This window comes from Rhinichthys klamathensis, unplaced genomic scaffold (genome assembly GCF_029890125.1).
Source record: "Rhinichthys klamathensis goyatoka isolate OS25496 unplaced genomic scaffold, OSU_Roscu_1.1 h1tg000095l_1, whole genome shotgun sequence".
Lineage (NCBI taxonomy): Eukaryota > Metazoa > Chordata > Actinopteri > Cypriniformes > Leuciscidae > Rhinichthys > Rhinichthys klamathensis.
The window spans coordinates 573,805-601,368 of NW_026606634.1; the positions used below are offsets into that span (position 1 = coordinate 573,805).

Here is a 27,564-nt window from a genome sequence, read left to right on the forward strand (position 1 = left end):
GAACACGCACCTCATGAACTGAGTTTTCTTCACTCTTACTGAAACCAATGTCTCACAGCTCTTCAAATGAGAAGCATGCCATTTATCCTAATAAATAATGGTTTGGTAATGGATAAAAATTAGCACCATTGTCTGTCAAGTCAAAATATCCTGACCAAGAAAATGAAATGTATTTGTAACACGTTGTTTTACGCTAACGTGCGTTTGCTTCAAATTTCATTTGAAAAGACACAACTTTACATCTTTAAATGCTCTAATTATTAGACTCTAATAGAGCACAAGGTTCTAAAATACCGAACAGAACTAATGAACGTAGCGAACCGAACACCATGGCTGATGATATCCGACCTGAGTTCAACACAGAGACTTGCAGAATATCGGTTATGGATCGTCTTTGGTGTTCGCTGGACTGATGCTTCTGTTACTCGATCCTCTCCTATCGGACACCTTCTCCTCCATCTCTACGAGAATAGAAACAAGGTTACTTTTATTTAAATTTGAGTCATTTTTGACTATCAACAGGGTTGGGGGCACTTTACAGCATCACATGTCAATTGTTATATGCTTGCTCACACTGACACTTTTAAAGGTTTCAATGACTTAACTTGAGTGAGCAAATTGCCTTTGAAAGTGACACATTCCTATTGAAAACAACAAGCAAGATGTCAGGATTTCTACTTGTGTTATTATTGACGTGATAATGCTTTAAGACAAGTGGATACCTGATTGATTAAACTACTAAAAGCTACGTTTAATTTAAAACCGGATACATTCGATTAATATATATATATATATATATATATATATATATATATATATATATTTTAAATGCTCTATTAAAACCGGATACATTAGATTAATATATATATATATATATATATATATATATATATATATATATATATATATATATATATATATATATATATATATAAATGCCCTATGTCCACACTATACATTTTCTAAGTTGCTTATTCAAACTGAAAACGTTCAAATCATCTTATTGCACATGCGTAAAACTTAATAAAAGCTCACTGAAATTATACCTAGAGACCAGATATAATAAAGATCTCACACTATTCTTCTGGCACAATCATTTTATTGATTTTGGTGAGAATCAAATTACACTCAATCGCTGTTATGATGCAGGACAGCATTCGAGTACATTTTCTCTCATCTTTGCAGGAATGTAATAGGACGATTGCACAGTGTAACATTTATCTTTAGCAACACAGAAAAGTAAATAGCGGGCAAATAAACAGATATCTATACAATATGCGTCATAACTAAACGTGTGTCATCGTTTTCAAATACCTCAATTTTCAAGGTCCACAGGACAATGCCATTTTCAAATGTAAAAAAGTGTATTAAAGGGATAGTTCACTTTGAAATTATTTTTTTGGTATGTGTTAGCTTACCTCAAGGGCATCCAAGATGTAGGTGTCTTTGTTTCCGCAGTAGTTTCAATTTTGATATTTTTAGGTCAAACCGTTCTTGTCTGTCAGTCATATAATGCAGGTCTATGGTCACCACCTCAAAGAGCATGCACAGAGAAGTCCAAATTAAACATGATTTAATGACTCGTAAATGTAAGTACACATTGATGGCCTAAGACACGAAACGAGCGGTTTGTGTGAGAAAACGAACAGTATTTATATCGTTTTTACCTCTTGTAACCACAGCCACGTCCAAGTGATCTGAGGGCGCCGGCGCTTCGGTCTTTTCCGGAAAGCGCCGGAAGTGATCTCTCGCACATGTACGTCACTCATTGTTTACACAGAATAGAGATTGTAGGTAAGACGGCTAATTAAAATGGTACTAATTTGCGCTTATCCGGGATGTTTAAACCGCGTAAAAGAAAACAATAAAAAAAATAAAAAAATTAAACAATTGAATGAGTGACGTACAGGCGTGAGAGATCACTTCCGACGCTTTCCGGAAAAGACCGAAGCGCCCGCGCCCTCAGATCACTTGGACGTGGCTGTGTTTACAAGAGGTAAAAACGATATAAATACTGTTCGTTTTCTCACACAAACCGCTCGTTTCGTGTCTTAGGCCATCAATGTGTCCTTACATTTACGAGTCATTAAATCATGTTTAATTTGGACTTCTCTGTGCATGCTCTTTGAGGTGGTGACCATAGACCTGCATTATATGACTGACAGACAAGAACGGTTTGACCTAAAAATATCAAAATTGAAACTACTGCGGAAACAAAGACACCTACATCTTGGATGCCCTTGAGGTAAGCTAAAACATACCAACAATTTATTTCAAAGTGAACTACCTCTTTAAATGTCTTAAAAAAAATTCACAAGACAAAACTCATATAGCGCATAAGCTCATATAAACACATAAGCGCCGTTTACAAGACATCGTTTTCAACTAAAAACAGAAAACATTTTATGCGTTTTGGCCGTTCATTTACACGACAACTGCATTTTGAGGGGCTGAAAACGCAAACTTTTGAAAACAAGTTTAAAGTGCACGTTTTTGAAAATGATACTGTGATCGTCTCTGTGTAAACTACAAAAACACTAATTTGTGAAAACAGTGATGTCGTGTGTATTATGTGTTCAGTCAATAAGACCTTATGCGCCAGAGAAACAAGCGCACAGCTATCTTTAGTTGTCTTTTGTCTTGTCGTAGTGTTTCTTTACAAAGCGACATCGCCAACTACTGGCTTGGCTGCAGAATACAGCGTTTGTATTCGTCTTTGCAGAACCGTGTGAATGGGGATCGTTTTGACAACGTTATCATCTGTACGCAAATAATCGCAAAGGAAAATCTTATCCGTTTTTAGTACATCGTTGTCGAGTAAACGTACCCTCGGTGTGGACGACCAAAACATGATGTGTTTTCAAACGTATCCGGATTTGTTATAAAATATTATATTAAAACTCTTTATTTTTATGAGAAGGCAGAACAATGCTGAGGAATGTTAGTGTAGAATGATTGACAGCGCAATGAAATGAGGAACTTGCATTTTCACTTGAAGGAGAGACAAAAAAATACAAAGAAAGACTGATTAAAGCTCATTTTTGGCCACTGAACTGAAGCACTGGTGAGTTTGCTCATTAAGAGAGAGAGAGAGAGAGAGAGAGAGAGAGAGAGAGAGAGAGAGAGACTGCATCCTTTCACTGCCCACATGGTTTATTTTTACTCTGTCTCTCTGAGTCAAAGCGACGCCCTTCTCACTCCCTCCTCCTCATTCACCCCCTCTTTCTCTCCATCCATCCGCCCTCCACTCACACATTTTCATGAGCTTTGACGTCAGACAGGGAAGAGGGGCTCCAGTTTATCACCCACACACACTTCCTGTGGCCCCCTCCGCCCAAACACATTTCTCTTCTCATTTCTCTTTTATTCTGCAGTCCCTGATGACGACGATGTCTGACTGAGATGTTTGCCTCTGCAAGAGCTTCTCAAATTCATTGACAATCTCTGATACATCCCATCCAAGATGAGCAAAATTAGCTAACCAGATAAGTACAATAAATGCATTCCTCTGAGACACTTCAAGGTGTGTTAGTCTCTTCACCGTCATCTCTAGTAAAAATTAATTCTTTCATAGCGAACCTGCAGCCTTTAAAGGGAATTTCAGTAACACTTTATAATAAAATCTCATATGTTAACATTAGTTAAAGGGTTAGTTCACCCAAAAATTAAAATTCTGTCATTAATTTCTCCCCCTCATGTCGTTCCAAACCTGTAAGACTTTCGTTCATCTTCAGACCACAAATGAATATCTTTTTGATGTAATCTGAGAGATTTCTGTCCCTCCATTGACAGCTATGCAACTACCACTTTGATGCTTCAAAAAGTTCATAAAGAGATCGTAAAACTAATCCATATGAATCGAGCGGTTTAGTCAATTTTCTGAAGAGATTTGATCGCTTTATATGATGAAAAAATTTCTTAGTTGATGATGTCTTTACTACCTTTCTGGACCTTGAAAGTTGCTATGATGTTGCTGCCTATGGCTGGTACCGAATCCTATCAAAAAATAATAATAAGTTAAACTATAAAAAAAAAAATTCCGAAGATGAACGGAGGTCTTAAGGGTTTGAAACGACATGAGAGCGAGTAATTAATGACATAATTTTAATTTGTGAGTGAACGAACCCATTTAAGAATAAGGTGAATAGATCCCTATGGTTCTGACTTAATTCTAAAGAACCCCAAAAGGTTCTATATTAGTAAAAATGTCTTAAATTATTGCATGATACTTTCATGTTTAAAGTTTTTTCAAGTAATAAAGTATGTTTACACGCTGTTTAATTCCTAACATTTAATCAAAATGAAATTTTTTTTTACAAAATGAAAGAATTAAAACTAAATCCATAAACTGATCACATGATGGGAACCTCTAAAGGTTCTATATATGAAGCGCCTGACAGAACCTTTTAGATTCTATTTAGAACCTTCTCATCTTAATAGTGTACATGTCCTTTACTATAGGGTTAAGTTTTAGGATTAGTTACATTGCAATAATGTATGTTTTACTGTTATTAAAGGGATAGTTCACCCAAAATGAAAATTCTGTCAGTAATTACTCTCCCTCGTGTTGTTCAACCCCGTAAGACTTTCGTTCATCTTCGGAACACAAATTAAGATATTTTTGATTAAATCTGAGAGCCGGATCACTCCTCCATAGGCTTCTTCCATAGGCCAGAAAAGTTATTAAAGACATCGTTAAAATAGTCCGAGTGACTACAGTGGCTCAATCTTAAGTTTATCAAGCGACGAGAATACTTTTTGTGCGCAAAAAACAAACAAAAATAACGACTTTATTCAACTATTCATTTCCTTCCCTGTGGGCCTCCAGTGAGTTCACGTAGTGTAACAGCGCAGCGCTTCTGTGTTGCACGTCACACGCAGGCTCACTATTGGCCAACGCTAGTCATGTGTGTGATGCGTGTGACGTACAACCTAAAAGCGCTGTGCTGTTTCCAGTATTTTTGTTTGTTTTTGCGCACAAAAAGTATTCTCGTCACGTGATAAACTTAAGGTTGAGCCACTGTAGTCACTCGGACTATTTTAACGATGTCTTTCATAACTTTTGGGCCGGCCAGTTTCGATCCCTTAAGAAGCCTATGGAGGAGTGATCCAGCTCTCAGATTTAATCAAAAATATCTTAATTTGTGTTCCGAAGATGAACGAAAGTCTTATAGGGTTGAACAACATGAGGGCGACTAATTACTGACAGATTTTTCATTTTGGGGTGAACTATCCCTGTAAGTATATGTAGCGTAACTACACCCCCTTAAAATAAAACGCTAACAAAAAAAATTAACAGCTTATATACGTTTTACCTGTTGAGGTAGATCAACAACAAGGTAGATAATCATCTGATGGTATAAGCATCTCTTTTTTTGGCAATTTAAGTTTCAAACTATGTTTTGTACCCTATTCATGGTAGGTGCATGAAAAGCGTGCTTTATGTTATAAAACATCACAGAATTCACCTGAAATCTGTCTCTTTTCTGACCCTAGGCTGACTTTGCTTGCGTGGTCACGTGACACCATTCTAGCCAATCTGAGGCCCTCATCCATGAGAGTTTGCTGCATGAGCTGGCGACTCCAGGTGATGAGGCCAGTGGTGTCGGTGGGGGGGTGAGGGGACGAGGACGGGTGCAACTGAGGGCTGATATCTATCAAGACACACACAATTAGACAAACATGCCTCTCAATCACATGTTACGGTTTCTTTCAGCAATGTTTCACCCTGACACGAGTATGAATGGACACAAGTTTAGAAAATCTTGCACGGTCTTTACGTCAAAGTAACCCAGTTTACGTGTGAAGTGGCCCTGCGTGGCATTTGCACAGAATGTGGGACAATGATGGTTTTGGGGTTACATGTCTAGGATTTACTGACAAACACTGCAGTCAAAATAATAATAATAAAAATTCTTACCTTGTGTTAAACTATCTAGACTTTCTCCAGAGAGGCTGTTGTCATCTGCTGTAGATCTGATGTCACTGTTGGCTACCGGGTCCTTAGAAAGCCTGTCCGAATCTGTGACCTGAAACATGTTAGTATTATGTGTTTTGTAACAGTAGTTGATTTGTTTCAATATAAAATATTTCCAGTGATGGGGAAAGTTACTTTTTTACTTTGCATTACAATATTCTGTTACTCCCCCAAAAATAACGAATTAAGTTACGTTGTTACATTTTATGTAAAGTAATGCGTTGTGTTACTTTTGCGTTTCTTTCTCTCATCTGTCTGAGGCTCGCTCTCTTCGAGGCATTGTACGTGTTGTTTTTTTGTGTGCGTTTAACGCAGTAATGTATTCAACAACATAGTCTATATAACATCCACCTTCAGTAAAAACACATATGAATATTATTATTCTGAGCACTTTGAATATTTCCTGATCCTTAGAGCGATGTACGTTATACATAAGCTTTCTTAACACTATGGGTTATATAACATAGCCTACTATACAACTGAAAAGTAATGTGTTTTGTTACTTCTGTACTTTCTATCTGTTTGCGCGTATACATTAGTGTGCATGTTCAGTGACTACGTTATATGGAGAAGAGAGAGAATTTAAATTCAGTGCTTTTAAGCAAATTAAGACATTACATTACTACATCAAAAAGTAATCTGATTACATAATGCATGTTACTCGTAACGCGTTACCCCAACACTGAATATTTCAACCTGTTTGATAGAGTTACAGATATCGTTATAATATCAATATTTCAAAAGGAGTTCAAAACTTCTTTTTGAAGTTTGACACTAGAGACCTGCACTCCCGTGGGACTAAGTTACCTTGGGACCCGACGCAACGGAGTGCGACGCGGGACAAGATTTAATGGGCGATTGCGGGTTACGGGAGAATAAAATGATTTGCGGGAATCCCTTAACATAGAAATATCTAAGAGATGAAATTAAAGCAAATAAATGGTTATTTACTGTATCTATAGCACAAAAGCAACAAGAACAGCTAAAATAAAGGACAAATTATTTACAGGCGCATGCCAAGCTGCCCATAACTGCAGGTCTAGGATCAGTTTTCGCCATAATAGCATATTAGCGAAACCGATTTGGCAAGTGATCCAGTGCGTATTTGTATTTGCGATCTGGAGAGCGTCAAACGATTCTATTTACAACGTGTTTTTTGCAGCGTTGAGTAATGTAGCCAATCACAGACATATCTGTTGATTTCTTCAACGCAGTGGCCAATCAGAGCTGTTTAAGTTAGAATTCCCTCACCACTGAAAACGTTTTTGTTCCGTTCTTTTGTACGCTTGTGAATCCTCTCATTAACAAACTTTGTGAGATCACGATTAACTAAAAGTGACAGCTTTTTAGTGATTATAAAGGGAGCGATCATAAACACACATGCAGTAGGTTATGCTTGCTTTTCTGTGGAAAATAACAGGTTCGTGAATGTAGATGCTTTTGATAACAAATAATGTATCGGGAGCATAATGCTGGGATGGTAATGTTGTGGCTAGGTGACACGTAACTTTAAACCGTTTCATGGAAATTTCATGGATGTACTGGAAAAATCTATGTAGGCCTATGCATTCGCTTTCGGGTGGGAGTGGGAGGTGGTGACATTTATTTATGATAAATCCGTCCCGCGCAGGTCTCTATTTGACACCCCATGTATAGCTAAAGTAACTTTCTATCTTTCACTGAGCAATGACTAACTTCAGATCTATATTTTCATCTCCTTGGGTATTACCTTTATACTCATTTTATAAATACTTCACCTGAGCATATTTCTAGAAGGCTTGTATACCTTTTTATGCAAATGTATAAATAAACACGTATATCTTGATGTACTTACATCAAGCTTGATTCTCTTCTGAGCAGTACAGTCAACAGAGGGTGTACAATCATCTGAGTATGTCCTGAGATAATAATATAACAAACTTAGCTCAGATTCCCAGCTCAGAATTCAAAAAAAGTCACAGTAATGAAGTCAAACACTCATTCTATTCAATATTCAAGGACAAATGTAGGGGGCGGATTGGCTGCAGTCAAAATATCTCAGGAACGTTAAGCTTTTAAGTCAAATGTCAAATTACACAAATGTGTTTTTCCTCTGAGTTGAAAGATTCTGTCAGATGCATTTATTAGACTATTTTCATATTTAGTTGTTACCAGGTCACACAAACAGTACATTGGGATCTGATCTTGGGATTGGCAGTTCTATCCAGATAACTTATTTAATGTCTTTGAAAGAAATTGATAAATTGGTGAGATTCTGCTCAGCCCAATGCACAAAGTCTAACACACTGATTTAGTATGTTCTTCTTAAATTAGATTTTTAAAAAATGAATTCTGTCCTTCAAACTAAAATTCCAATTTCATCATATTTCTGCTGAATCTGTTAAACAACTGAACACAGTAAAAGCAAATAACTGTAAGGTAAATAGTTAAATCTTCAAATTTGTAGTCTTTATCTCAAACCGTGTAGCACCACAAACAGTTAAAATTGGCACTTATGTTTTTGATTATGTCTTTGCACCGTATGGTCTGAAACATAATTATTTTTTCTTCTGATTACTGGGCTTGTGCCAAGTCAAACACAAACCAAGGATTCAATTTCTGCCCAACTTTTCTGAAAAACAGCGTTCATCAGATCATCTTCACCAAATTCAGCTCGTATCATCTTCAAAGCTTTCTGATATAATCAAACCCCTATCATGTAATGAATCAAATAATTCAACAGAAAGTACACTAAAAATTACATGAGGGGGTATCTTCACAACGCTCTGAGATAATGAAATAAAACTTCATCACAACTAAGACCTGAGGGTACCTGAGCAGTTTGGAGACAGCGCTACCTACTGGCCATGAAATCTAAAGATTTTGCTTATAACTTTGGAAAAGCTCTCCATATTCAGCACTGGGAAATAAGAGACTATTACAGAATGATCAGTTTCTCTGGATTTACTGTTTATAGGTATGTGTTTGAATAAAATGGACAAATTTATTTTTATTCTATAAGCTACTTACAACATTTCTCCTAAATTCCAAATAAAAATACTGTCATTTAATTAATTTATTTGCAGAAAATTACAACTTGTCAAAAAAAAAACCCATAAAAGAATGCAAAGAAAAATAGTTTTTTTTAAGCAACACAATACTAACGTTTTAATTTAGGAAGAGTTTGGAAATCTAAATTTGGTGGAATAACCCAATCCCAGCTTCCATGCATCTTTGAATGCTCTCCACCAATCCTTCACATCACATTCCAGAGATTTTCAATTGGGGTTAGGGCTGGAGATTGGGCTGGGTCTTCACAATCTGTCTGATTCAGCCTTGTTTAAAGGGATAGTTCACTCAAAAATAAAAATTCTGTCATTAATTACTCACCTACATGTCGTTCCAAACCCGAAAGACTTTCGTTCATCTTCAGAACACAAAAGAAAAACCGCTTAATTCATATGGATTCGTTTTATGATCTCTTTATGAAATTTTTGTAGTGTCAAAGTGGTAGTTGCGTAGCTATCAATGGAGGATGACCACGTAAGACCATGAAAACTATCATATTTCATCAAAAAGATTATGGTCTTATGGGTTTGTGGTCATTATGGGTTTGTGTTCTTATGAGTTTGGAACAACATGAGGGTGAGTAATTAATTAATGACAGAATTTTCATTTTTGGGTGAACTATCCCTTTAAGCACCACCAGATCATCACCGGTCCTCCACAAAATTTCAAACTGGGTGCAAGACACGTGGCTTATAGGCCTCTCGAGGTCTCTGTCAAAGCAAAGCTGAAAACTGGACTCATCAGGCTGAAAAGATGAATGAAGTAATGTACAAGGTTAACCTGGAAGAACACCTGGTTCCTTCTGCTCTGACAATGTTACCCAATGAGAATGTTTTTTCCACCAGGAGAATGTTTAATGTGACTCCAGGTGTGGATGCAAGACCACCAGATCAAGACCAGCCCAATCTCGAGACCTGAACCCCACTGAAAACCTCTGGAATATGATCAAGAGGAAGATGGATGGCCACAAGCATCAAACAAAGCCATCAAACAAAACTTTTGCTCCAGAAATGGCATAAAGTCACAACAGTAAAGTGAAAGGCTGATGTAGAGCATGCAAGATGATTCTGAATACTTCCCTTTCCATTATTCGAGGTCTGAAAACACTTCAACAACCAGTTTTTTTTTCTTTCTTTTTTTGCAATTTGGGAGAAATGTTTTCAGTAGTTTACATAAAAAAAACAAATAAGTAAATTTTACTCAAACACATACCTAAAAGTGTAAATCCAGAGAAACTGGTCATGTTGTCAGAGCTGTATATGTGTGTGCATGTGTTCATCTGTATCTGTATCTATAAAATTCAAATATATTTAACAATATATGCAACCACCTCATCAAAATGCAAAATACAAATCTTGAAGAAACTAAAAGTCACGGTAAGATTCATTCCTGACCTGTGATGTTTAAATGTTGAGGTGTAGGCACATTCTCTGGCCACTTGTCGTGCTAATGAGAAGAGTTCAACTCTGCGCAACAGCAGAGCGTTGTCCCGCATGCAGAATTGAGCCGCCGCCTCATTGATGAGCATCTGAAAGTGGAGATATGAGAATCAACACTTTGATGTTATTTTAGCGGATCATCTGAGCTCTATGAAAGTGCTTAAATCATGCAAAAACGACCATCTACAAAATGCATTACACAACTGCTGTTATTTTTTTTAAAGATTTACAACATCTCATATTTTAAAATGGTCGAATTGTACAAGAATCTAGGAGTTGCAGTTATCTTTAAAATTGATCATAAATTTACTTTAAGTTGGAAAAACACATGCAAAGACTCGTGTGATATTAATTCTTTGAAAATGAAATAGTAGCATTACTGAGTCATCTAAATCATTGTTGTTTAAAAAAAAAAAAATTTTTTTAAATGGGCTTGTAATCAAAAAATTGTCGAATCAAATCTTGCTTGCCGTGCTAAAGTCATGGAGACAATGCTAAGGTTTTCTTAGGCCCTGTTTACACCTAGGCTGCGTCTCAATCGGTTCCCTAGAGCGTGAATCAGGATATCGTGTTCATGAATTTGGGCACTGATAAGGACGCTGGCTCACTATAGACATTGGGACTCTGATTACTCCATTTCTGCAGACATGACAACGTCCTCATGTTATGATGAAATATATGCCTTTCTCCATTGACGTTCTGATGTACAAAGCCTTTCTAAGGATACTGATAGAAGGCAGCTGTCGGACTCTGAGATGGCGAACGGGAACATGGTTTGTGTATCATTAACAACACATTATTAGCTGTTTGATAACGTAGTCAAGCAAAAAAACTAATCATATTAATTACCATTATGTGTCTGAAGTTGTAAAGAGCAATACCATTGTGCAGCGTTTACTACAGTAAAGTTGACCGATGAGTGGATCTCTGAGTTGGTGTGAGTGAGTGGAGGCGGGGCTAATTTGCATATATCTGTGTATACTAAATGAAGCAAGGGTGTAGTGTTACATTCAAGCTATTTTAAGCAGGCATGAAGAAATGTTTTTCACAGGGAAAAAAAAAGTTTAAATATGTAATTTTGGTGATCAAAGTTTAAGGGATACAATTATTGTAGTGTCTATTTACACTATAAGTGTAATAGCCTGTCTTGGCAAAGGCAATTTACACTAACTCCGCCCACCAATGCCTGGTTGGGCCACACGAGATTAAAAAAGACGCACGCCTTTTGACATGATTGACCCGAGTTCAAGTCCGCCTTTTGCCAAACTCGCTCTTCTCCCTTTTCCCATCACATATCAGACCAGAAAGGCATTTATTTTCAATTAAAAATAAGATGCGATAATGAAGATAAAAGTGTAAATAAAGTGAACGAGTGTTTAATAATAAAGAATGTATCGGGTAAGGTTAGGGGTAGGTGTAGGGAGGGGATATTGTCCCAATAAGATGGCAATCCATTTAATAATTTTAATAAATATAATAATTGACACACTGGGCCCTATTTTAACGATCTAAAACGCAAGTGTCAAGCGCAAAGCGCAAGTAACTTTGTGGACGGGTCTTGGGCGCTGTTGCTGGCGGGATAAATGACTCTTGCGCTCGACGCAAATCTAAAAGGGGTTGGTCTGAAGTAGCTTCATTATTCATAGGTGTGGTTTGGGCGTAACGTGAAATAAACCAATCAGAGCGTCATCTCACATTCCCTTTAAGAGCAGGCGCGCTTGTTCTAAAGCGGATTCCTATTATAACGGTGGATTGGCCAGGCGCGCGCCAGGAGCGGTTCACAGCCGAGGAGAGCAACGTTCTCGTCAGGGCCGTAAAACACAGAGAAGTGACATTGGGGATGGAGAAACCCACCCAAATTAACTTCTGTTTAACAGGCGTATGATAACTTGGGTAAATGTGTAAGCTACATGTATGCTTTTATAATAAATTATCTATCTATCTATCTATCTATCTATCTATCTATCTATCTATCTATCTATCTATCTATCTATCTATCTATCTATCTATCGTAATAATGTATGATTTGCAAAAATGAACACTGCTGCTTAGATGAGAGAATCAAAGTGTTTGCGCGTTGTGCTCACGCTACATTATGGCCAAGCATGCGCCCTTAAAATAGCATAATGAACAACGCGCAACGCTCCACTGACTTTAGACTAGTTTTTTTCTGGTCAGTGGCGCAATTGTTTTATGGAACAGCAAAATAGCAAAAGGGATTGTTTGCGCCGGAACACGCATCCTTTTTTGCGCTGAACCGCCCCGGGGAGCGCAAGTTCATTTCCTAGTTTAGCGACGTGTGTCTGCAGAGGGAAAATCGCGCGGGTGCAAAATAGGAATGATACATGCGTCAGTGTACAAAGTCAATTGCGCTGGGTGCAAGATAGGGCCCTCTATGTTATTAGTGCATACTGTTTATGTACAACAATACTGGGGTGAAAATTGTATCTGCCACTGTGATAAAGTCACATTAGCTGCCACCGCTGGGGAAGCAGCACTGGCACACACACATACACACATATATACGCACATACATACTGACCTCGTTCACGTCGATGCTCCCTGCCTTTGCCGCTATCATCGGAGCGGGTGCACACGCGATGCTGATAGCACATGGACATTCTTCCATTTCTCCACTCTCCCTTCCATATTAATTCCCGGTCATTTCATACACTTACACTGCACTGTCTTGTTGTTTCACCTCTGTGTTGTTTGTCTGTGTGGGCGTAGTCAGTCCTCCGGCGGGAAAGTTTAGCCGGCCGAACCGAACGATCGAGTGGCGGCCATTTATGACGTCATGGCCGGGTCGCGCCGGCGAATCGAAACCGGAAGCTGACGAAACCATTGTCTAGTGTGAATAGGTGTTCCTGTGGGTATTTGAATGGAAAAATTATGTGTTAAGTGGATTATGTGTGAATGGTTTATGTGTTTATTATTATATATATATATATATATATATATATATATATATATATATATATATATATATTGGGATTAATTATTATGGATAATCAAATAGATGAAGTATTTGTATATGTATTAACTGTTATATGTTCCGGGAATTGGTGTGGCCCAAAAAGGGGCGGGGTTTGGCCTATTTAAGCCAAGGCCAAACCTAAAGTCAGGACTTGTTAACCAAGTCGGAAGCGAGAGTGCAACTGTGGTGCCTCAAGCAAAGCAAACCTGTGTATACGGTGGATACATGTTGGAGGTTTTTTTTTTTTGTCTTTATTTATTTATTTATTTTTTATACTTTTTATGTTTTTGTGTTCACCAGTATATATACTTCACTGAGGACTGTTTTCTTATTGGCGATGTAAATAAATTACATCTTGCACAAGAGTGCTCTGCGAGTAAGCCATCATTTTTTCCCATCCTCACGGACCCCAGTTACCGCTTTTGCGAGCAGTGGCACTCGCATCATCACATTTGGTGGCAGCAGTGGGATGGCTACTCGCAAGACAGCGCCAAAAGGGAAAAAACCCAGGGCTGGGTTGCGGTCACAGAGGAAGTTTGCGACGATGGAGGATGAGGCTTGGAATTCGGCGGAGACTACAGAGGAAGAGGAAATGATGGCAGAGCTTCCTGAGACCTCGAAAAAGTCCAGGTCACCACAGACTGAGCCAATCGCTCCAGTCGCTACAACTGGTGAGGGAATGGTTTCCCTAATGCGTCAGTTCCTTGATGCACAGCAGCGGAGAGAAGAGAGATATATGCAGGAGCTCCGGGGTCTTCACGAGTCTATCCGGCAGTCGACTCGTCCTGCTGAGACGTTGTCCGACAGCGAGAGCTTGCGAATGGAGCTACCAACGCCATCTGCTCAGAGGGTATCCACACAAAGCAGAACAGCCCACGACAGAGACTCCCCAAGTTTTCCAGTGCGGAGAGAGCCAATGCATCGAGCTGAACTAAAGATGCCAATCTTCCAGCAGGGGGAAGACATTGAGAACTATCTTCGGCGGTTCGAGCGTCTGGCCAGGACTTGGAGGTGGCCTGAGGAGGAGTGGAGCTATCATCTGGTTCCATTACTCACCGGGCAAGCATTGGAGGCGTACCTGGCGATGGATGAGGAGCAGGCAGAGGTGTACGCTGATCTGAAGGAGGCGTTGCTGGAGAAATTCAACATCTCACCAGAAACCTATCGGCAAAGGTTCCGAACACCCACTGTTCCAGCTGGAGAGTCGCCATCCGAGACTTATCATCGCCTAAAGAACCTGTATCAGCGATGGGTACGACCGAGTGAGCATTCCAAGGAGGAGATAGGCGAGGCCATTATCCTTGAGCAACTACTCCGGGTACTTCCTTATGATGCTCGCACCTGGGTAAGGGAGCATGAGCCAACTTCAGGACTGGCGACGCTCATCGTGGAGGTCTACGCACTCAACCATCTAAAGGTACTGTTCGGACGCACTTTGGGGCTGAGAGGGGTCGTGCTGAACTGTCAGACAATGCACAAAAGTCAAAAGGGGGGAATGAGCTGGTATGCTTTTACTGTCAGCAGCCGGGGCACAAAGCAGCTGTGTGTCCCGCTCGCAAAGCGAAGCTTACAGGCTTTTGTTATGTGCCTAGAGAAGGGGAATGTGATTTTGACTCTGTGGGGGAGGGTCAGAATGTATATGATGTGACTGCTAATGGACATGCCCTAAAGGCACTCTTGGACACTGGAAGTTCTCTGTCAATGTTGAAATCATGCTTTGTAAATAAGGTCAATTATGTGGACACTACCTCTGTTCAGTGCGTACATGGGGATGTAAAGCAGTATCCCCGGGCTGAAATAATGGTAGAGGTACAGGAACAAATGTACTTGCTTAGTGTTGCCATAGTGGACAATTTACCAGCGGATATGATTCTAGGAAGAGACTTGCCAGTGTTATATGAACTCTTGCAACCCACCATTAAGGACTCTAAACATTCTTTTGCCACTGCCACTGCCACTGTTAATTTGTCATGTCCTGCTCTTACTAGAGCTCAGGCCAGGGCAGGTCTGCAGCCACTGCCAGACTTGGATGGTAGTCTGTTGCAGGGCGGGACTAAAGGCCCTAAAAAGTCACGGCGTCAAAAGCGGCTTGCAAAGTACCTGGGTACCCCAGCCTCTGAAGCCTCGGTGGAGGGCCTTGAAGTTAATGGCTGGAAGGTCCCAGGGAACATAGTACAACTCCAAAGGGAAGATGAAACTTTAAAACCCTTATTTGTCAAAGCTGAGTGTGGAAAGAATTTGAATTTGTGCAAAGAAGAATATGTGGTGGTGAATGGTGTGTTGTATGTGCGAACGAATGATGTGACTCGTCTGATTGTACCATCTTGTTGTCGTCATCTTGTTCTGCACCTTGCACACACTGTTCCATGGGCTGGCCACCTGGGCCAACAGAAAACATATGCACGTATTAGCTCACGCTTTTACTGGCCCACACTATATACTGATGTACAAACTCACTGCAACACATGTGCTATCTGCCAAAAGACGAGTGCTGTGTCCCAGCGGGGCAGAGCACCCCTGCAACCCCTCCCTGTCATTTCTGCACCTTTTAGGCGGATCGCCATGGACATTGTGGGACCATTGGAAAAGAGCAGTGCTGGGCATCGCTACATCCTGGTAGTCAATGACTACGCTACAAGGTATCCTGAGGCTTTCCCACTCCGTTCTATCACCACAACAAAGATCATTCATGCCCTGGTTCAACTCTTCTCCAGAGTCGGCATACCTGAGGAGATCCTGACAGACCAGGGTACGAACTTTACATCACGACTGATGGGGCAGCTGAACAAGCAGTTGGGCATAAAAGCCATCCGAACAACTCCATACCACCCTCAGACGGACGGTCTGGTGGAGAGGTTCAACCAAACCCTCAAGAACATGTTGCGGAAGTTCGTTGCAGACACAGGACGAGACTGGGACAAGTGGCTACCGTTTGTTCTCTTTGCCTACCGAGAGGTACCCCAAGCATCAACGGGATTCTCACCGTTTGAGCTCCTCTACGGATGGCAGGTACAAGGACCCCTGGACCTGTTGAAGAAAGGCTGGGAGGAAGAACCTGCATCCAAGATGGAGGAGAAAGGCGGCATCGTACAGTATGTTCTGGAGATGCGAGATCGCCTGGAACAGTACAGAGAACAAGCCAAAGAGAACCTACAGGAAAAACAACGAGCACAAAAAAATGGTATGACCAACACGCCAGGCTACGACAATTCCAGCCGGGGCAGAAGGTATTACTCCTGTTGCCAACTTCGACGAGCAAGCTACTGGCTAAATGGCAAGGACCATACAGCGTCGTCCGCAAGATGGGGCCCGTCACATATGAAGTTCATCATCCGGACAAGGGCAAGAACAGGCAGACCTACCACGTGAACCTGCTGAAAGAGTGGAAGGAGCCACCCGGTAAGGGACCAGAAACATCTCTTCTGGTGAGGAAGGTGGAGGTGGAAGAGGAAGAGGAATCCGAGGATGCAAAGAGGCAGCCGTCTGTGGTGAACCTAACGCACCTAGAGGACTCCAAGAGGAAAGAGCTGCAGCATCTCCTGAACCAGTTTCCAGCCTTGTTCCGTCAGAGGCCTGGACGGACTGAGCTAACCCAACATAGCATCCACCTTTCCGATCCAACACCATCACGCCAACGTCCTTACCGGGTGCCTGAGAGGCTGGTGGAACCCTTAAAGGAAGAAATCAAGATGATGAAGGAGCTAGGAGTGATAGAACCTTCAACGAGCGAGTGGAGCAGCCCGATGGTGATCGTACCCAAGAAGGACGGATCCATGCATGTCTGCATCGACTTCCGCAAGCTCAACGCCCAATCTAAATTCGATGCATACCCCATGCCAAGAATAGATGACCTGCTGGAGAAAATTGGAAGAGCCCAGTACATCACCACGTTAGACCTGTGTAAGGGATACTGGCAGGTACCCCTCAACCCTCAGTCCAGACCATACTCCGCATTCCGAACACCACTAGGACTATATCAATTCACAGTCCTTCCTTTTGGGCTGCACGGGGCACCAGCCACATTCCAGAGGCTGATGGACCGAGTCCTCCAAGACTGTGAAGACTGGTCTGCGGCGTACCTGGATGACGTGGTAATCCATAGCAACTCTTGGGCAGAGCATCTTCAACACCTCCAACAAACCCTAAGAAGGATAGAGGAAGCAGGATTGACATTAAACGTCTCAAAATGCGAGTGGGCAAAACAAGAGGCAAACTACCTGGGGTATCACATGGGCAACGGACAACTGAGACCACAGATTGACAAGGTGGAGGCAATCCGAAGGAGCCCACAACCAAAGACCAAGAAAGAAGTGAGGTCATTCCTAGGACTGGTGGGCTGGTACAGGAGATTTGTACCAAACTTTGCCTCCATTGCGGTCCCCCTGACCAACCTGTTGTCAAAACCGGTGAAGAACCCCATTCCATGGACCGATGACTGCGAGACTGCTTTCACTACATTGAAAGACAAGATGTGCTCCAGCCCAGTCCTGCAGAGTCCAGACTTTTCTCAGAGGTTCCTGGTGCAAGTAGACGCATCCGCAACGGGGATTGGTGCGGTCCTTGCCCAGGGAAGCGCTGGAGAAGAGAGACCAGTTGTTTACCTCAGCCGTAAGCTACTGCCCAGGGAAACAAGATATTCGGCGGTCGAGAAGGAAGGTCTCGCCATCAAGTGGTCCCTGGACAGCTTGCGTTACTACCTCCTTGGTCGAGAGTTCGATCTAGAAACCGACCACCGGGCCCTAACCTGGATTCAGTCCATGAAGGACCACAATGCTAGAGTCACACGGTGGTACCTCGCCCTGCAGCCGTACTGCTTCAAGATACGGCACAGACCGGGCAGACTCAACGTGGTAGCCGACTACCTGTCCAGGTTTCCGGCCAGTACGCGGCTAGGAGAGGGGGAAGGTGATGTGATAAAGTCACATTAGCTGCCACCGCTGGGGAAGCAGCACTGGCACACACACATACACACATATATACGCACATACATACTGACCTCGTTCACGTCGATGCTCCCTGCCTTTGCCGCTATCATCGGAGCGGGTGCACACGCGATGCTGATAGCACATGGACATTCTTCCATTTCTCCACTCTCCCTTCCATATTAATTCCCGGTCATTTCATACACTTACACTGCACTGTCTTGTTGTTTCACCTCTGTGTTGTTTGTCTGTGTGGGCGTAGTCAGTCCTCCGGCGGGAAAGTTTAGCCGGCCGAACCGAACGATCGAGTGGCGGCCATTTATGACGTCATGGCCGGGTCGCGCCGGCGAATCGAAACCGGAAGCTGACGAAACCATTGTCTAGTGTGAATAGGTGTTCCTGTGGGTATTTGAATGGAAAAATTATGTGTTAAGTGGATTATGTGTGAATGGTTTATGTGTTTATTATTATATATATATATATATATATATATATATATATATATATATATATATATATTGGGATTAATTATTATGGATAATCAAATAGATGAAGTATTTGTATATGTATTAACTGTTATATGTTCCGGGAATTGGTGTGGCCCAAAAAGGGGCGGGGTTTGGCCTATTTAAGCCAAGGCCAAACCTAAAGTCAGGACTTGTTAACCAAGTCGGAAGCGAGAGTGCAACTGTGGTGCCTCAAGCAAAGCAAACCTGTGTATACGGTGGATACATGTTGGAGGTTTTTTTTTTTTGTCTTTATTTATTTATTTATTTATTTATTTTTTATACTTTTTATGTTTTTGTGTTCACCAGTATATATACTTCACTGAGGACTGTTTTCTTATTGGCGATGTAAATAAATTACATCTTGCACAAGAGTGCTCTGCGAGTAAGCCATCATTTTTTCCCATCCTCACGGACCCCAGTTACCGCTTTTGCGAGCAGTGGCACTCGCATCATCACAGCCACTATTTAGAAGTATACATGGGATCTAGCAACTATTTGCACTTATTGCAAAGAACTTCTGCTTTTATATATAGTGTAAACATATCGATATTATCACTTAGTGCAAATAGCCGATGCCTAAAATTATTGACTACAGGGGGACTTAAAAACCACTTCAAACTTAAACCTGTCAAACTTAGACCTGCTTCAAACATAAAACCTTTCAATTTAAAACCTTCAAACTTAAAATTCTAACTTAAAACTACTTCAACCTGCTTCAAATGTAAAACTCCTTCATGCTTTTAAAACTACTTCAAGCTTGTTAGGCTTTTTCGAACTGTTCTCTTTCACAAACCTCATGATGGGTGAGCTGTTTCCCTTCCCTCCTCTTGGAGTCAAAGCGCCCGTAGATCAGGCTGTATTTGCGGATCTCCTCCTCTTTGCTCTTGTCATGAGGCTCCAGGTTAAAAATGTGTCCCACTGTCTTGGCCATTTTCTTATTGAGTCTCAAAAGCGTCTTCAGCTCGGTTTGATCGGCTTGAGTCATGGTTCTCAGAAGCCGATCGACACTGTCCTCCACGGCTTTAATGGTCTCGGTGTCCAGCTGACCTCCAGGCCACGGAGAGACCACAGAAGAGGAAGAGGAGGAGGAAGAATTAGGCGTTGGGGGACCCAGAAGACGCGAGTGGCAAACGGGCTGGTCTTCATCTAACTCACCAGCTCCATACATTTCAGGGCTGAGCCAGTGAGGGTCCATGGGGGACAGTTTTTCTCTGTACAGAAGGTCTGGAGGAACAGGAGAAGCCTGTGAACAGGGACTCCTCGGACTGTTATCTCTGAGCGGCGTAAGGCAAGACCCCACCTCTTCTCTTTCACATGGAGAGCCTGGCTGACCATTGCTTAAAGATTTTCTTGCACCCATAACCGAGCCAGCAGAACTGGTGCTGTCGATCCTGAGGAGAGGGACTCCACTGGGGGCCACGCTGGTGGCCAGTGGTTGGTTGAACAGCGTTGGGTTCGATGCCCAGTCGCGCAGGGCTTTCTGCAAGCGTCGCACGTGAAGGGGTTTTGTGGCCATGCCAACTAGTGCCATGATCTCCAGAAACTCCTCTTCGCCAGCCTCGCACAGCTGTTGGACATCATCGCCTCCCTGCTGGATGAAGGTCTCGTAGTACATCAGCAGGTTTGCTCTCTGTAAAACACGGTAGAGCTGCAACTCGCCCAGCGTCCGGGGAAGTGACATGACTGCAACAGGATTCCCACAAAGCATGTCATTAGTACCATATACTATATGGTAACACTTTACAGTAGTTAACTACCTTAGTTAACATAACCTAAAAATGAGCAATACTTCTTCAGCATTTATTAACCTTTGTTAATACTAATTTGAACATTTATTCATACGTTATTAAAATCAAAGGTTGTATTTGTTAACATTAGTTAATGCACTGTGTGAACTAACATCAACGATCAATGAACAGCTGTATTTTTATAAACTAACATTTACAAAGATTAATAAATACTGTAACAAATGTATTACTCAATGTTAATTCATGTTAGTAAATAACTAATGTTAACTAATGAACTTTATTGTAGTGTTACCATATTTATACAGGTGAAACTCGAAAAATTAGAATATCGTGCAAAAGTTCATTTATTTCAGTAATTCAACTTAAAACGTGAAACTAAGATATTATATAGACTTATTACATGCAAAGTGAGATATTTCAAGCCTCTATTTGTTATAATTTTGATGATTATGATTCACAGCTTATGAAAAACCCCAAACTCTAAATTAGAATATTGTGAAAAGGTTTTCATAAGCTGTAAGCCATAATCATCAAAATTATAACAAATAAAGGCTTGAAATATCTCACTTTGCATGTAATGAGTCTATATAATATATTAGTTTCACCTTTTAAGTTGAATTACTGAAATTAATGAACTTTTGCACGATATTCTAATTTTTCGAGTTTCACCGTATAAACAAAAAGGTGTAGAATTACAGTAAGATGCTAGTAAATTTCACAAATAATTAGAGAGAAATGGCAAGTAACACATTGATTTACACATTACATTTTGATGTAGAAAGACTATAATAGTACTTTCTTGTAAAACATACTCCAATCATTTTTGAAAATGTACAGTTTTTTGTGCAAATTGCAGTAAACGGTAAAACTATTTGCAATCAGTGTTATTATAATTACAATTATGAATTTAAATTTCTACGATAACAATATGGTAAATGGTAAATGGACTGCGTTTATATAGCGCTTTCACAGACCCAATGGCCACCAAAGCGCTTTACAATTTGCCTCACATTCACCCCATTCACTCACTCACTCATACACCAATAAAATGATTGCAAAACAAATCAGCTTAACAGACTGTTTTTGGCTGTGCACAAGCTTACAGTAAAATATAGACGGGGCTCCAGACTACTGGAAGTTTCTAAACAAGTGAGATGGTCCTCACTGCAGACCATGAAATCCAGGGGGAGGAGTTGGATTCAGATCCAACTCCTCCCACCTTACATACCTAAACCTACCCATCTCCACCCCCTGATCCCTAACCCCACCCCTAATCCTACCCATCTCCACCCCTTATATCTGGATCCAAGTCCACCCCCTGGATCTCGTGTACTGCAATGAGGTGCTACTGGAACAAGTTGAAAATTGTGATAAATGTAATCCTGGGAGTGAACATGGTATAACTGTTGTGTGCACAGATGACATCCTGTGATAAAAACATACGGAATAAAAATATCAAACAGCTGACACTTTTCATGCAATTTTAGCTAAATAATACAGTTTTATGAATACAGTTTTATAGATAATTGTTCCGGTCACCTCACTGATCAACAGCAGTAGAAAGTGTTTGTTTGAATAATGAATGTGGATCTTGTCGTTTCTGAACAGACTTCACATTCCTGCTCCCTTGATTGTATAAAATATCTGTTAAGTTTATCAGTGGAGCTGATGTAAAATGCTGTAGGTGTTGTTTCGTAATAAAGAGTATGTATTTATCCGTAATAAATAAGATCATTGAGCTCATGATCTCACAAACAATGAGCTCATTGAAGTAATTATTTAAGTTGAGAAAAAAAATGAATCAAATATATAGAAAATGTAGCATTGGTGTGTGTTGATTCAGATTTTACATCATCTGAAGTCTTGGCAGGATGTCTTCATAAGAAGCTGGATCCAAACTAGAGCTTCGGGAACTATTTTTATTTTCAAGTGTTTTTCAGTCCAATTTCAGTGCAGTCAAATGTCCTTCTACTCCTCCCACAGTACAATATGGAGACTCTTATAAATAAAGGTTCATTTCTAGGCATCTGGTTCCATGAAGAACCACTGAAACTTTCCATTCCACAACAGGTTCTTCATAGTGGAAAAGGTTCTTTAGATTATTAAAAACGATCTTCACACTTAAGCCGGGTTCACGCTGTACGATTGGGCCGTCTGAGACAATTTTTTTAAATCCTAAAAGATTCCTCTGATCCTATAGGCTAATATCTGAAGTCTTGTATCGTTAGTTTGACATGTTCACCGACAGCCGATTAATGCGATAAAATTTGACCTGTTTTCAGTTTTTTTTTTAATCTCATTCACACAGAGACATGCAGACATTCGCGCAGAACATGCAGACTTCATAATATCTCAAATTTAAGGGGTTATTGAATATTTCACTTTTTAACTTTAGTTAGTGTATACTGTTGTTTGAGCATAAACAAAATCTGCAAAGTTACGACGCTCAAAGTTCAATGCAAAGGGAGATCTTTTCTTTTAAAGAAATGGCTTTTTTAGGACTACAACAAACGGCTGGAAGGGACTACAACGAGCTTCTTCCAGGGTTGATGACATCACAAACCCTCAAATTTACATAAACCCCGGGAACACGCAAGGGGGTAATCCATCGATCGGAAGTTGAAGCCGGCCGGGTGCCGCCATGTTGTAGCAGAACTTCACTTGCGTTAGCATTTCCATTGACTCCCATTCATTTTGGCGTCACTTTGACAGCGAATAACTTTACATCTGAGGCGTTTAAAGACTCCATTTGTCCATTATTTATTTCTAAAGAAACACGACAATGTATAAAGGGCTCCATTACCTTCTATGTTACATTATGGCCCCGTAGAAACAGATTTTGTAAAAATAGGCTAACGATTGCGTCATAACCACTCGACTCTATGTCGCGCAGTACAGAAATGACCGTACAGACAGGAGGAGAAGCTCGCAGGCAATCGGGGGGACGTCCCGTCAAGGGAGAAGCCCATAGATAGTGGCCCTCATTTATCAAAAGTGCGTACACCAAATTTCCAGCGTACACCTGGCGTACACCCAAACCCACGGTGACTTTGAGATTTATCAATATGGACGTTGGTGTACGGAACGCTCAAATCCTACGCCAGCTCAGGAGGTGGTGTACGCACGTTTTGTGTTAGTGCAGAAATGCGCAGAAAAACAATTCCTAACACCACAAAACGCACTGACAAACTAAAAGATATGATATATTATGACCAACAACAACAACATAGTAATTATAAACTTCAGTGTTTATTTTTGTGCAACATGGACTTCAATGTTTAATTTGTGTGACTTTACCAAAGCATTTGATTTGAAGCCATATGTATTCCTTCAGTTGCGAGCCTGTGCGCTTTACCCTGACGTTTCATGGTTAGGCCCGGCAGGTGCGCACGGACTGGGTTCGGTAATGAAAGGCTTTCAATGACCAAAAAATAATTCAGACTGACAAAATAATAAAAAATACATTCTTCTTCTTTTAAATAATAATAATAATAATAATAATACAAATAAATAATAATAACGACGTTCTTCTTCTAAATAACAACAAGCGTCATTAATAATAAAAATCATAATAATAAGAAGAATATTACAAATTGTCATGCAATTATTAATGTGAATGAATGGTACTCCACATCACATCATCATCGTCACTATTGTACACCCCAATACATGTGACGCGATTCGAAATTGAATGCTAATTGTTTCAAAAGACGTGCCGTAAAATATTGCATTGTGATAGGACATTTCGGCTCCACGTCAGAGAAGTTTCTCTTCTATGCCGTCTTCCGTGTGTACATGGCGTAAAATGAGGGCGTGGGGGAAGCGGAGACTTGTGCTGCGTCCCAATTCGCATACTATCCGTCCTAAACAGTATTCGAAAATAGAATTAGTACGTCCCAAATCGTAGTATGTTGAAATGAGTGTCCCAAAGAGACCCGGATGGTCTACTATATCCGGTCAGAATCCGAAGTGCAGATCGATGCGCACTCTAACGGCTGATATTGCCCACAACCCATCGCGCGTTGGACGAGGATTCGGTTAGAACTACAAACACGAATGAAAAGTGTTCAAAAACTACAGACATGGAGGACGCGCGAGTCCGACGGTTATGTAAAGAGGTTTAGACAAAGGGGTTTGAGTGATTAATTGTCAGTATCTAACCTGACGAAAATGTATTTATTCAATGTTGTCCACATTATATTGCATCTGCAGCAGCATTGTGAACTTCTGCAAAGATACGTTTAGCCATTCACTTTTAAATGCATTATTATATTCAAATTCCAAACACATGAGGAGAGTCTCCGCATGAAAGGCCCATGACTGGCAGATGAACGTGCGACAACAATTCTCTCCGAAATGGTAAGAAGTTATATTAGATTGAATGGAGGATTTTAACTGTGACAAGATGATTGACAGGGCAGTTTACGGTGATAGGATGCACGCGACAGATCTGTACGTTGAAGATGAGGAAGTAGTATGTCCCAAAGCTTGCCTACTCTTTTGCTACACACTCAAAAGTATGTACTTTTTCTTCACAAAAAGAGTACATACTTTTAGGGCGTAGTATAAGTAGGCGAATTGGGACGCAGGGTTGGATATATAGGGGCGTGCTATTCTAATGACGATAGTTTTCAGCCGCGGGATTTATCAAGGGCAGGTATTGCGTACACCTGGATTTCAAAGGTACGCACAGCTTCATAAATCAGGCGGTGAGAGGAGTGTAAGCATAATCTAACGCCAACATATACGCCCGTTTCTACGCAAGAATGTTAAATGAGGGCCAATGAGTCCATAAAAGCAACGGAATACTTACTCCTGCTCACTCACGCCAAAGAACTCTTTGCTCAAGTTCCCCGTCTCTGCAAGATTAACGTTGGCAATTTTCACGCACAGCTACTAGAAGATTTACGTCTGTCAGACAGGTTGCTCACGTCATCAAGCTTAGTTTGAGTCATTTTGAGTCTGCGCGTCAGGAACGGAAGTGCTCAAAAATCGCTAAAAATGGGCTTCAACTGTCTCAACTGAGTTCCAATGAGATGGCTCTGTCCACTTCTTATACTGTCTATGGGAACACGCAACAAAGAGGGTGAGGCCATGTTGGGCTGCTTTAGAAAAGAGGAAGAGTTGTTGTCGCTGTTTTTTTACACCCCGGAAAAAGTTTGTCTTAACAAGGCTGACGAACTTAGAGAGGTTAAAATGTATTTTTAACACTGTTCCTGAAACTAATAACCTCAAGGTTTGTCTGTGCGCTGCGCATTTTACGAAGAACGGCAGACAGACAGAGTACAATGCAGACTATACGCACAAAACCTCCTGAAGACGTAGCCGTTCCCATTTTGTCAACACTGTCTACATCATCACTGTAATGCTAGTTAGCAGGCTAGCGGAGACAAAGCTTTGACTACTACGACTATACCACTACCCATAAGGCCTTCGTTCATCTTCGGAACACGAATTAAGATATTTTTGATGAAATCTGAGAGGATTCTGAACCAGCCATAGGCAGCAACATCATTGCAACTTTCAAGGTCCAGAAAGGTAGTAAAGACATCATTGAAATAGTCCATGTGACTACAGTGGTTCAACCTTAATGTTATGAAGCGACGAGAATATTTTTTGTGCGCAAAAAAAAATAAAAAAAATAACGACTTTATTTAACAATTTCTTCTTGACTGCGTCAGTCTCCTACACTGTTTAAGTTGTAAATTCATTGCAGCGCTTCCGGGTTCTACATCCGAATCTACATCTGCTCATTATTGGCCAGTTCCTGCGTCAGCATCACACACGTGACCAGCATCGGCCAATAATGAGCCAGCATTCTGACAATGTAAACAGCGTTGTACAGCGTTCCGAAGATGAACGAAGGTCTTTGTCACGTCCACTGGCGTTATTAAGGCCTATGGGAAATAACATTACTGACTTCGGAACGATGTCAGCGCAAGCAAATGAAACCAAAGCGCTAAAGGCAAACAACAAGTGTTTATTTACAATAATACAGTGGGAAAATTCGGTTTGGAACGACATGAGGGTGAGTAATTAATGACAGAAATCCCTTTTAGTTGCATGTTTTTTTCCAGACAAAAACATTGCAACACAGTCAGTAATTACAGTTATAGTAAGACATACAGACTACATCTCTTTTTTTAGTTAGCTTACACAGTTAAAATTCACAAATAATGAGCACGAGTAAGGCATTCATATCCAGCAATGGTGTTGCTGAGTTTTGTTAAATACAGCCTACAGTAGTTTTCCTGTGGTCAATTATAATAAAGATAATACACACTTCAAAATAAAGGTTCCAAAAGGGGGGTTTCAGTGATGTCATAAAGAACCATTTTTAGTTCCCCAAAGATCCTTTCAATAAACCGTTCTAAAAATAAAGGTTTTTCTTAGTATGAAGAACATTTAAAAAATCTAAAGAACCCCTTTCCACTATAAAGTAGCTACCTTTGTGCAGTGTAAAGCTTCCATGAATGTTAAAAGTTATTAACTGAATCAAATGCCAATAAGAAACCTTTGTTTTTTTAAGAGTGTAAAGCTGAATGTAGGTTACATCAGTAGGCTAGTTGTGTACTACTCACCTCGAGAGACTTCAAGACAGGATCCAGAAGAAACTTGAGCTTCGTAACCGAAGCGACGGAATCTAGAGATTTGCACTGCTTTAACTCAGTTCAAACTTTTGAGCTGTATCTTTACGCCTCAACCAGGAAATTTATATTTGTTTGCAGTGCTTGTTAGACCTTATTCCACAGATGTGAGATTGTGCTGAAATACTCTTGAAACTCTTATGTTGTCTGGGCTCTCTCTGCTGTGCTGGCAGGAGCGGTGAGTTAATGACGCTCTTTCGCTGCCGTGTGGGCGCGAGAAACGCGTGGGCGGACTGCGGCACGCCATCTGACCGAATAAGAGCCTTCCTCTCCGGTCTGAGCTCGGGGGGGAGCGCC

At 40.8% G+C, this 27,564-nt stretch overlaps 2 protein-coding genes across 3 annotated transcripts in view; both read right to left on the reverse strand.

Annotated features, from left to right (window-relative positions):
* The window catches only part of suox (sulfite oxidase), a 137,058-nt gene that overhangs the window by 38,386 nt on the left and 71,108 nt on the right, over positions 1–27,564 (reverse strand). The gene's annotated exons all lie outside the window — the stretch shown is intronic.
* Positions 273–27,301, reverse strand: nab2 (NGFI-A binding protein 2 (EGR1 binding protein 2)). Of its 2 annotated transcripts, XM_056252438.1 has the most exons (7): positions 27,202–27,301; positions 19,666–20,555; positions 10,420–10,553; positions 7,812–7,875; positions 5,921–6,029; positions 5,469–5,654; positions 273–461 (listed from the first exon to the last, which is right to left on the reverse strand). In XM_056252438.1, the coding sequence occupies exons 2-7, from the start codon at positions 20,551–20,553 to the stop codon at positions 382–384; spliced, it is 1,461 nt and encodes a 486-aa protein (XP_056108413.1). In that variant the 5' UTR covers positions 20,554–20,555; positions 27,202–27,301; the 3' UTR covers positions 273–381. The 2 variants fall into 2 exon arrangements, with proteins under 2 accessions (XP_056108413.1, XP_056108414.1); XM_056252439.1 differs by lacking the exon at positions 5,469–5,654.